This window comes from Pantherophis guttatus, chromosome 2 (assembly GCF_059756535.1).
Source record: "Pantherophis guttatus breed Tessera chromosome 2, ASM5975653v1, whole genome shotgun sequence".
NCBI classification, from domain to species: Eukaryota; Metazoa; Chordata; class Lepidosauria; order Squamata; family Colubridae; genus Pantherophis; species Pantherophis guttatus.
In genome coordinates, this window is record NC_142064.1 from 3277571 (window position 1) to 3290000 (window position 12430).

The following is a 12430-nucleotide window of genomic DNA, read 5'->3' on the forward strand; positions in this document are numbered from 1 at the left end:
CCATTCACAGCATCCTTTTCCCCCACGACTGCTGGAGGGGTCAAACAAGGAAGTAGCATGGACTCATTACATAGACTAAATAATTTTAATGTTTCCTTTCATTGCTTGCAGACAGTCCTTGATTTATGGCCACAATGGAGCCCCAAATTTTCTGTTGCTAAGCAAGACAGTTGTTAAGTGAATTTTGCCTCATATTATGGCCTTTCTTGCCCTGGTTGTTAAGCGAATTACCGTGGTTGTTAAGGCAGTCACATGGTTCTTAACTGAATCTGGCTTCCCAATTGGCTTTGCTGGTCAGATGGTCGCAAAAGGGGATCACGAGGCCCTGGGACACCGCAACTGCCATAAATACGAGACAGTCGCCATGATGGGATCATGTGGGATGCTGCAACGGTCGTAAGTGTGAAAAACGGTCATAAGTCACTTTTTTTCACTGCCGTTGTAACTTCGGTCATTAAGCGAACTGTTGTAAGTCAAGGACTACCTGTATTGTTAAGTGAATCTGGCTTCCGCATTGTCAGAAGGTCATAAAAGGGGATCATGTAACCCCGGGACACTGCAACCGTCATAAATATGAGACAATTGCCAAGCGTCGGAATTTGGATCACTTGACCCAGGGGAGGCCGCTGTTAAGGAATTCGCAGAGTAACCCTTGAGTAGCAAGGGTGTGCACATGAAAGCGATTGAGAGTAGATACGAATAAACACAGTCAACGCACAGATACACGGAGTTGTGTTTACTTTCAGGAAATAATAAGGCACAGTCCAATAAACAGTCCAGGTCATACACATATAAAGCAGGAGATAGCAAAACGACAGTCCAGGGATAATCCAATAACAAAGTCTTCTTACCAGTTTTCGTAGTCATTCACAATAAACAGTTCTTCTGGATTTGCAAACGGTAGCATACAGAGATATCAGAGAGCAAGAACAGCAAAGAGAAACAAACCATGTTTCTAGCGCCCTCTTAAGGAGATTGGCTACAGAGCTAACCAATCAGGACACAGTATGATGCAATACAGCAGTCTTAAAGCTATATGGAGGGTTTATATATTGCCAACCCAACAAAGTAGGTAATATTCATTTCCTAACAGCCGCAACGGTTGTTAAGTGTGAAAACAGGTCCTAACTAAGCCGCTTTTTTCAGCGCCGTCGTAACTTCGAACGGTCACTAAGCGAATTCTTGTAAGCCGAGGACTTCCTGCACATTTGAGACCAGTCGTGCCGGAGAATGCTCCACGAGAGCTAGAAAGTTGCTTTCGGAGCAGCCTTGGGGAAGCCAGGCTGGGCTTACTCACGACTGCCTCTGCTTTAGAACTCCCCTCTCCATCCCCCCCCCCCCACTCGTGACTCGCAGCCACAAATTTGTCGGTTCTGCCACAATCACCGCATTGCTGGGCGATGATGCTACCGGGGAAGAACAGGTTGTGTGCGTGAGTTGTTTTTTTTTTCAATATTTACCCAAGCTGGGTGTTTCCGGAGCAACTGGTTCTCCCTGATCTTCCTCCCCCTGCAGGGCCACCCACCCACCCACCCTTTTGGGGGGATTTGGGGGCTCAAAAGGGGAGGAGGGTCCCAAATAGAGGTGGAGAAGAGGCTGATCTTCACGCAACACGCCTCCCAGGCGTTGGAATTAGTCTGGGGGTCTGGAGCCTTCCTTGGCTCAGGAGGTCTCCTTCTCCCACCTTCTCCTGCTCAGCCCTTGGCTGACCCTTGGCAGACAAGTGGACGGCCTCTCCAGGACTGACCAGGCCGGTCCAGCCTGTCCGGCCAGTTGCTTCTTCTCTCTTGGCCCTTCCCTAAAGCCCTGGGGAGCTTCTCTGTTTTGCTCTGAAGAAAAGGGACACTCTGCAGGCCACGGAGGCATCTGCACTGTGTGTGTGTGTGTGTGTGTGTGTGTGTGTGTGTGTGTGTGTGTCTGTGTGTGTCTGTGTCTGTGTGTAGTGTGTTGTGTGTTGCCTCCTCCACCGTCCAGGATCTGGTTCTTTATCAGCCCGCTTGGATGGACGGCTTAGTTTCCGCTTGCAGAAGGGAGAAATCCCCCCCCCCAGAGCACTTCTGTAAGAATTAAAACTGGACTCACTCTGGCCTCCTCCTCCTCCTCTCGAAAGAGAGTGACACCTTTTTCATAACGTAGAGCGTGATCAGACCGACAGACCGACAGATGGATTATACAGAGTTGGAAGGGACCTTGTAGGTCATCTAGTCCAACCCCCCCACCCAAGCAGGAGACCCTACACCATTTCTGACAGATGCCAGTCCAATCTTTTCTTGAAAGCCTCCAGTGATGAAGCTCCCACAACTTCTGAAGGCAACTTCTGTTCCATGGGTTGATGGTTCTCACTGTCAGAAAGTTCCTCCTCATTTCTAGGTTGAATCTCTCCTTGATCAGTTTCCATCCATTATTCCTTGTCCGGCCTTCAGGTGCTTTGGGAAATAGTTTGACCCCCTTCCTCCTCTCTGGGGCAGCCCCTCAAGTATTAGAAGACTGCTCTCCTGTCTCCCCTGGTCCTTCTCTTCACTAGACTTGCCATGTCCAGTTCCTGCAACCGTTCATCGTCTGTTTTAGTCTCCAGTCCCCTCATCATCCTGGCTGCTCTTCTCTGCACTTTTTCTAGAGTCTCTTTTTTATAGTGTGGTGACCAACACTGGATGCTGTACTCTAGGTGTGGCCTTACTCAGGCTTTATAGAGTGGTATTAGGACCTCCCTTGATCTTGATTGTTTCCCTCTGTTAATGCAACCCCACCTGAATGTGGGTTCTTTGGTGCTCTCTGAGCTTGGTTCTTTTCTTGCAGACGTTTCATGACCCAACTAGGTAACGTCATCAGTGCTAGCAGGGAGTGGGCTATGGGGAGAGGAGGAGGAGGAGGAGGACTGTGGGGTCCTTGGGGCTCTCTGAACCTGGATGTTTTCTTGCAGACATTTTATGACCCAGCTTGGTAATATCACCAGTGCTAGAAGGGAGTGGGGTTTGTGGGGGAGGAGAAGGATCAGGAGGAGGAGAACTTTAGGGTCCTTAATGCTCCCTGAGCTTGGGTGCTTTCTTGCAGACGTTTTATTACATAACTAGGTAACACCATTAGTGTTAGAAGGAAGAGGGGTTTGTGGAGAGGAGAAGATGGAAGAGGAAGAGGAGGAGGGGGAGAACTGCGAAGTTCTTGCTACTCTCCTGAGTTTTCTTGCAGGCGTTTCATGGCCCAATTAGGTAACATCATCAGTACTAGAAGGGAGAGGGGTTGCTCTCTGTTTATATACAAGCTCCTTCTAGCTCTGAAGATGTTACCTAATTGGGTCATGAAATGTCTGCAAGAAAACAACCAAGCTCAGAGACCATCAAGGACCCCTCAGTGTAGGGGTCTGCAGTTTGCATCTGTGCAGGGATTTTCCTATCTTGGATGGCAAACCTCAGATAAGGAAGGTTATTTGCACGTATGCATTAAGACCCTAACTCTGTAAATAAGAGGAACAGCAGGAGAGGAAATGGGATATATGTGTATTAGACTTTAATTAAAGTCTAACATTATAAGTGCTTAAGCAAGCAATGGTTAACCAAAGACTGTAGTTACCTGGAAGATTCTGTAGCCAATGAGATGCTGCCAAGTACGCTGTAACTTGAAAGCAGCAAACTATATAATGTCACTATGTAAGACAATAAAATCACTACATATATCCTCAACCTTTGTGTGTGTGGTCACTCTACACCTCAGTTGTCCTCCTTCTCCTCCTCTTCCTCCTCCTCCTCCTCCTCCTCCTCTTCCTCTTCCTCCTCCTCCTCTCTGCCAACCCCATTCTCTTCTACCACTGATGATGTTACCTAGGTGGGTTATGAAAGGTCTGCAAGAAAACAACTAAGCTCAGAGAGCATCAAGCACCCACTCTCCTCCCCCCACTCCTCCTCCTCCTCCTCTCTCCATTTTCATAAAAAAAGATGTCTAAAAAAACTCCCACCCAGTTTCTCTGCCTAGACCAGGAATGTCCTTCCTCGGCTACTTTAAGAGTTGGGGTTTTCAACTCCCAGAATTCCTCTGCCAGTTTGGGAGTTGAGGTCCACAGGACTTAAAACTTCCGATGGCCGTTGGTACCCAACTCCATATTTTATTTTATTTTATTTTATTTATCATATTTGTATACCGTCCTCCTCCCGAAGGACTCAGGGCGGTGAACAGCCAAAATAAAATACAGAGACATACAAAAGTTAAAAAACTATTAAAAACAGATTAAATAATTTAGGCTCAAAAAACAAATTAAAAACATCCAATTTATCTAAAAAACATTTAAAACCCAATTTAAAAGCCAATTTAAAAGGGAGAGTTAGGCCAGACCAACCTGTTGGAATAAAAACGTTTTTAGGGCGCAGCGGAAGATGCGTAAGTCTTGGATCCTCCGTATCTCCGGGGGGAGCTCGTTCCAGATGGCAGGTGCCCCCACAGAGAAGGCTCCCCCCCTGGGGGCCGCCAGTCGACATTGTTTGGCCGACAGCACCCTGAGGAGCCCCTCTCTATGGGAGCGAACTGGTCGGTGGGAGGCTTCTGGTGGCAGGAGGCGGTCTCGTAAGTATGGACCGTTTCTTCCCAAACACTCACCTTGCAAACCCCTTTCTGCATGAAGCCCCATACAAAGGCAGCCGCCCCCTTGCTGCACCCCGAACCCCAAGCCTGCTGCCTTCGCTCCCGAGTACAAAACCCAAACCCCATTTTTTCTCTCTTTCCTGCCCTGCCGCTTTTTTGCACACTCGCCATTTCTCTTTTTATCTTCATCCGCATTTATCTTCATCTTTTATCCGTTTTACAACTTTTTAAAACACAAAACAGCCGGAATGAGAAGCCGGGAAAGAATAAAGCAAGTCATTTTTCAAGCGGATGAAGAATATCCCAGCCGATAAGATGCCCATAAATTAGGGGAGCGAGGAAAACGGCCATTGGAGCCGAGTCTCTGCTCCAAATAGATGGGGCTTCGATCGTCATCCCCCTCCCCACTTCCAGGTCTGGCTCTTTTCTTGAGGTCCTTCTGGAAGAAAAGAAGGTATAAATTAAAAGCTTTTCTTTGTGTTTCGAATTTGGCAGCTGCTCCCGTGCTCGTCCGGGGTCCGTTTGAGGAACTGGGCATCTCACAAGCCGCCTCTTTCTCCTTGACACCGGAGAGATGCTGGGTTTTGGAGTCCATCTCCAAGTTTTTCCCTAGGCACGGTTGCTTCCGGTTTGCACCAAGGGTCTTCGGGGAAAGGGTGCCCCTGTCCTATTGAGGTCAGCTCCCATGGATAGTGGTGTCGGTGCTGCCTTGCAAAGTTTTTAATGGGCTTTCCATCTCAGGTTTCCTAGGGTCTCTCTCCTTGATTAGTTTCCATCCGTTGCTTCTTGTCCTTCAGAAGTTGTGGGAGCTTCATCACTAGAGGCTTCCAAGAAGAGACTGGACTGCCAAATGTCAGAACTGGCGTAGGGCCTCCTGCTTGGGCAGGGGGTTGGACTAGATGACCTACAAGGTCCCTTCCAACTCTTGTTATTCTGTTCTGTCCTGCCTTCAGGTGCTTTGGAGAAGAGCTTGACTCCCTCTTCTTTGGGGCAGCCCCTGAGATATTGGAAGACTGCTCTCATGACTTCCCTAGTCCTTCTTTTCATTAAACTAGACCTACCCAGTTCTTGCAACTGTTCTTTATATATTTTATCCTCCAGTCCAGGGGTGAAATGCTCCCGGTTCGGACCGGATCGCCTGATCTGGTAGCGATGGAGTCAGGTGGTTCGGAGAACTGGTAGCAAAAATCCCTGCCCCCCCCAATACCCAGCTGAGCTGCACAATCATCAGAGGCTTTTTTTTTTACTTTTAAAAGCATTTTTTTCTACAACCTCTTTGGGCGAAAAAATGCTTTTAAAAGTAAAAAAAAAAGCCTCTGCTGATCAGGCAACTCAGCTGGGATCCTCAGAGGCTTTTGAAAGCATTTTTTTACAACCTCTTCGCCAAAGAGGTTGTCGAAAAAATGGTTTTAAAATTAAAAAAAGAAAGCCTCTGATGATCGCGCGGCTCAGCTGGGATCTTCAAAGGCTTTTAAAAGCATTTTTTTCTACAACCTCTTCAGAGGTTGTAGAAAAAATGCTTTTAAAAGCCTCTGAGGATCCCAGCTGAGTTGCCTGATCGGCAGAAGCTATTAAAAGAAAAAAAGCCTCTGCTGATCAGGCAACTCAGCTGGGATCGTCAGAGGCTTTTGAAAGCATTTTTTCTACAACCTCTTCGCCAAAGAGGTTGTCGAAAAAATGGTTTTAAAAGTAAAAAAAATAATAATTGGCCGCGCCCACAGAACCGGCCAATACAATTGGCCATTACCCCACCCCCACCCCCGCCACGCCCACAGAACCGGTAGTAACAAATTTTAGATTTCCCCACTGCTCCAGTCCTCTAATCCTCTTTGTTCTCTGCACTCTTTCTGGAGTCTCAACATCTTTTTTACATCGTGGCGACCTTCTGTTATTTCTGTTATATTCTGTTATTTAATGGATGGAAGCTTCTCAGAGGGATCGACAAGCTAGAATTAAGGAGAAATTTCCTGACAGTGAGAACAATTGAACCGTGGAACAACTTGCCACCAGAAGTCGTGGGTGCTCCATCACTGGAGGTTTTTAAGAAAAGACTGGACAGCCATTTGTCCGGAATGGGTGCAGGGCTTCCTGCTTGAGCAGGGGGCTGGACTAGATGACCTCTAAGGACCCTTCCAATTCTATTATTCTATGCTCTAACTTACAACCGTTCATTTAGTAACGATTCACAATTACAGCAGTACTGAAAAAAGTGACCCACGACCAGTTTTCACACTTAACGACCATTGCAGCATCCCCATGGTCATGGGATCAAAATTCAGGCCCTTGGCAACTGGCACGTACTTATGACGGTTGCAGTGTCCCGGGGTTACGCGATCGCCATTTTTAAGAGTCCCAGCTGACCTCTGAGAAGCAAAGTCAATGGGATTTGCCAGATTCACTTAATGTCAGCACAATTCGTTTAAACAAACTTCAGGCGTTTGCTTAATAACTGTGGCAGGAAGATCGTAAAATGGGGCAAAACTCACTTAACGACTGCCTCGCTTAGCAACGGAAATTTTGGGCTCAATTGTGGCTGTAAAACTATCTGTATCTGCCTTGGTGGTCGACAGGGGGGGGCAGGGAGGGGGGGCAATATGCAGGGCTAAAAATCCAGGGGGGACAGATTTCACCCCCCTTTTGGTTATTGCTCACCTCCTTTGTGGAGGGGGGGGTCCCCCCTAGTCCAGGGCTGCCTTCTTCCAAATTGGGGTCTTGTCTGGCCAGATGTTGACTTCCTTCTGACTTTGAGAATGCCCAGCTGAATTGCTGAGCCGTGGTGGTGGTGGGGTCTCTCTTGCCCAGAGCCCCCTCCTCACTGGAGGGAAGCCCCCTTTGCCACAGCACCCCACATCACCCCACTTGGCCTCCGCCCCTCCCAGCATGCTCTTTGCCGGCCACCCTGGATCGGCCGCTAAACTGAAATCAATTCCAATAACCTGCCGGCATCGACAGATTTTCACCGCACATCCAGGGCTAATGAAGAGCCTCTGGGGTCCCCCGGAAGAGAGCCCGGTGGTCTCGTGGCCCACTTCGGCACCTGCTCCCTCTCCATCCAGAAGGACCGAGATCCCTCTGCGGTGCCCCTGCCAGGCTGGAGGGGGTTCCACCCACCCCACCCTCAATGTGGGGCATGTATTTTCCCTTTTCAGGGGTCTTCGGTGCTCTCTCAGCTTGGTTTGTTTTCTAAGTTTGTGCCCCTCAACGAAGGAGGGGAGCTGGAAGTCAGCTTTTCTTGACCTACTGGGTACCGGATCCTTTCCCTAAAGCCTCAATGCGGGCAATGCGTTGAGAGGACCCCAGTCAGGTCTTTGCAAAGCCTTCTGTTCTTTCTTTCTTTCTTTCTTTCTTTTCCCTTTCTTTCTCTCTTTCTCCCTCTCCTCCCTCCCTCCCTCCCTTCTCTTTCTCTCTTTTCTCTTTATTTCTCTTTCTTGCTCTTCTTTCTTTCCTTCCTTCCTTCTTTCTTTCTTTCTTTCTCCTTTCTTTCTTAATTCTCTTTCTCTCTCTTTTCTCTTTCTTTCTCTCTTTCTCCCTCTCCTTTCTTTCTTTCTTTTCTCTTTTTTCTCTTTCTCCCTCTCTTCCCTCCCTCCCTCCCTCCCTTCTCTTTCTCTTTCTCTTTTCTCTTTATTTTTCTATTTCTTGCTCTTCTTTCCTTCCTTCCTTCCTTCCTTCCTTCCTTCCTTCCTTCCTTCCTTCCTTCCTTCCTTCCTTCCTTTTTTCTTTCCTTCCTTCCTTCTTTCTCCTTTCTTTCTTAATTCTCTTTCTCTCTCTTTTCTCTTTCTTTCTCTCTTTCTCCCTCTCCTTCCTTCCTTCCTTCCTTCCTTCCTTCCTTCCTTCCTTCCTCCCTCCCTCTCTCCCTCTCTCTCTCTCTCTCTCTCTCTCTTTCTCTTTCTTTTTCTCTTTCTCTCTCTCTGTCTCACTCTCTTTCTTTTTCTCTTTCTTTCTCCCATTTCAATCAACGATTCTGGGCAGCTTGCCATTCACAAAATATATCACAATGCAAAAACAGTGGCCCCATGTTAAAAACAATAAAAAGCACCTAAACTAAATTTACACAGCATTGCTGTGCTGGGGTTGGGGTGGGGCTGAATTTCTTTTTTTAAATTAAAAAAGAAATACAGAGCAATTAAAAAAAAAAAACAACCAGCCCCAAATCCTGGCCAGCTGGGGAATGTTGGGAGTTGAAGTCCTTCCATCTTCAAGGGGCCAAGGTGAGAAGCCATTGATCTGAGTGGCTGCTTCTGTTTTTAAACCTTGTCCTGTGCGGTGCCCGTCTTTCTCCTTCCCAGGGACCCCCGTCAACCGGATCCCCATCATGGCCAAGCAGGTGCTGGATCTCTACTCGCTCTATCGGCTGGTGACCGAGAAAGGAGGCCTGGTGGAGGTGATCAACAAGAAGATCTGGCGGGAGATCACCAAAGGCTTGAACCTGCCCACCTCCATCACCAGCGCGGCTTTCACGCTCCGCACACAGTGAGTCACGGCGGCCGGGAAAGGGGGGGGGGCGGTCTGTGTGCATGGAACACGCTTTAGAAATGTTGGTTTAATTTTGAATATGGGGATGAAGCACAAAAGATTTGTAACTGTTGTGGCCCGTCAGCGGCCTGTGCGGATTGTAGCTGATTCTGACAACGAGGAGGCTGGTGTGGTGCTGCTCCAGCAGCCTGTGCAGCTGGTGCTCAAGTCGGACGGTGAGGAGGCTGGAGAAGATGTGGTGCCAGAGGCAGGGATTCAGCCAGGGCCTTCAGAACCTCCATAAGTGAAGAGGACGAAGAGGAGGAGCCTCTTCTTGATGCACCGGCGTGCAGAGCTGTCAAAAGGCAGGAGTGGCTCCTCAGGAGGAGGTCTCCTCGAGAGTAAGGCTTGGAGCTTATTGACAACTCTCTTAGCCTATTTAAGGAGGAACGCCGACTGAAGCAATTTGTAGGGAACAACTTTAGTTCACTCTCCTTCGCGTCTGGATTCTCTGCAAATTGCTTCTGGGCTTTCTGCCAACCCTAGTAAAATTGTGATTACTTTATCTTTGGTTTCTTGTAGGCCGTTAAGAAAGTTTATTAACAGCCTTTGTTTGAAAAAGACTGAGTTATTTTAGTAAATTGAGTTTTGGTACAGACCTTGTGTGTGCTGCGTTCTTTGGGGTCCATAGCAGGGGCAGAACAGTAACTGACCAACACACTGTTTGCAATTGTAATGGATGATGGGTTTGTTTTTATGTTTTGTTTAAAAAAGAAAAGTGGAAATTTTGAAGGCTGAGGAGAGCAAGGATCTCTATACACGGGCATAGAACTTGGAACCGTAGGATTCTGGAAGGGACCTTGGAGGTCTTCTAGTCCAATCCCTGCTGAAGCAAGAGGCCCTATGCCATCTTGGACAATGGTTGCCCGATCTTTTCTTGAAGACCTCCAGGGATGGAGCAGCCACAACTTCTGGAGGGAAGCTGTTCCACTGAGTTAATTAACAAAATAATAGCACTGGAAGAGACCTTGGAGGTCCCACTTCAGACAAATGGTTATCCAACATCTTCTTAAAAACTTCCAGTGTTAGAGCATTCACAACTTCTGGTGGCAAGTTGTTCCACTGGTTAATTGTTCTCACTGTCAGGAAGTTCTAGATTGCTTCTCTCCTTGATTAGTTTCCATCCGTTGCTTCTTGTTCTACCCTCAGGTGCTTTGGAGAATAGCTGGACCCCCTCCTCTTCGTAGAAGCTCCTCAAATATTGGAAGATGCTCTCATGTCACCCCAGTCCTTCTTTTCATTAAATTCCATATATATGTTTTAGCCTCCAGACCCCTAATTTGTTGCTCTTCTCTTAGCACAACCATGAGTTGTGATGAGAGATTTGGGTAGGTTTTAGAGAAATCTGGGAAGGACCAAGCCATGGATGGGGAGACTTAGAAAAGTTGAAGACCCCTCTGTGTCAATCCTGAAGCTGGCCTGGCCACGTGTGTTAAGCGACAAATGCAAGAAAGAGGGAAGGAGAGAGAGAGATCGATTTGATTCATTCATTTGATTGCAATTGATGTGACACCCATTGTAGACTTCAAGAATGAGCAGCAGTAGAAAAACGTTCTTTGACATGTGTGTGGCTTTTTTTTTTATTGAAAAAGTTTTACAAATACATTTTCTCCCCAGTCCCCCCCCAGCCCTCCCTGACCCCCCCCAGCCCTCCCTAACCCTCCCCTCCCCCCAGGACTTCCACAAAATATAATCCAAATCAAAATCACATTTTATAAGACTTGAACCCCTCCACCCCCTGTATATTATTCAAATCTTCATAAAATTCAATTATTCTATCCCTATATAATACATTCAGTTAAAAGCTATCTGATATTTCCTAGTTTGGTATTTATTCTGCACATAATCTATCCACTTTTTCCACTCCCATACATAAGTCTCTTGTGAGCGATCTTTTAGGTATGCTGAAATCTTTGCCATCTCTGCAAAACTGGCCACCTTCAGAGTCCATTCTTCAACAGTAGGCATAGCTTCATTTTTCCAATATTGACCTATCAGTAATCTCGCTGCTGTTATCATGTACAATATCAACTTTGTTTCACCCAATGTAAAACCCTTAACTATACCCAATAAAAACAATTGTGGAGAAAACTGAATTTTTTTCTTCAAAACATTCTGCATAACCCACCAAATTTTTATCCAAAAAGCCTTCACTTTCTTACAAGTCCACCACACATGATAATATGTGGCATCTAGGCAATCACATCTCCAGCATTTTGGTTGAACATTAGGGTACATGCACGACAATTTCTTAGGATCTAAATGCCACCTATAAAACATTTTATAAAAATTTTCCCTCAAATTCTGCGACTGTGTGAATTTAACATTCTGAACCCAAATTTTTTCCCATGTTTCCAACATCACTGGTTCTGCAAAATTTTATGTGTGTGGCTTTTCATATGAAGAACCTTTTTCCATCACTGGAGGTTTTCAAGAAGAGACTGGACAGCCATTTGTAATAATATAAGGTCTCCTGCTTGAGCAGGGGGTTGGACTAGAAGACCTCCAAGGTCCCTTCCAGCCCTGTGATTCTATGTTCTGTGTCCATGTAGCATCTCAGCTGTGGCGATGGAAACCTCTCTGCTTCTCCTCACAGGTACATGAAGTACCTCTACCCTTACGAATGCGACAAGCGGGGCCTGAGCTCTCCCGGCGAGCTGCAAGCCGCCATCGACAGCAACCGACGGGAAGGGAGGCGGCAGATGTTCGGGGCCACCCTGTTCAGCTACTCGCCCACGGGCACGCCGGCCACCCTCGCGTCCCCCAAGATCCCTCTGCCCTCCCTCACCATCGCCACCCACAACGGGAGCCAGATCGGACAAGTCCGCGCCGTCAAAAATGGTGAGGGGCTGAGACTGCTTTGGGTGGGTGGGTGGGAGGGAGGGAAGGAGGGGGTCTCCAGGGGAGGGGGCCAAGGCAGAGGTCAGGGGTGAAAGGCTGAACCTCTGCAGAAAATACCCCCTTTTTGGGGATACAGGTAGTTCTGAACGACCATAATTGAGCCCAACATTCCCGTTGTTAGGTGAGACGATTGCTAAGTGAGTTTTCCCCTGTTTTATGACCGTTTTTGCACTGCTGTTAAGTTAATCCCCGCAGCCATTACATTAGGAACCCGGTTATTAAGTGAATCCAGGCTCCTCCATTGACTTTGCTTGCCGGAAGGTCGCAAAAGGGGGATCACGTCACCCCCAGGACGCTGCGACTTTCATAAATACAAGTCAGTTGCCAAGCGGCCAAATTTTGATCGTGAGGAGAATTCCACGGTCTTAATGCGTGAAAAAAAAAGATCATCGATCACTTTTTCAGTGGTGGTGTAACTTGTTAACGGTCACTAAAGGAACGATTGCAG

General features: G+C 47.3%; 1 protein-coding gene across 1 annotated transcript in view; it reads left to right on the forward strand.

Annotated features, from left to right (window-relative positions):
- The window catches only part of ARID3C (AT-rich interaction domain 3C), a 109257-nt gene that overhangs the window by 81735 nt on the left and 15092 nt on the right, over positions 1 to 12430 (forward strand). Inside the window, exons 4-5 of the mRNA XM_087885490.1 lie at positions 8856 to 9039; positions 11678 to 11922. Of these exons, the coding sequence (XP_087741616.1) occupies positions 8856 to 9039; positions 11678 to 11922 (429 nt within the window). The remainder of the gene's footprint in view (positions 1 to 8855; positions 9040 to 11677; positions 11923 to 12430) is intronic.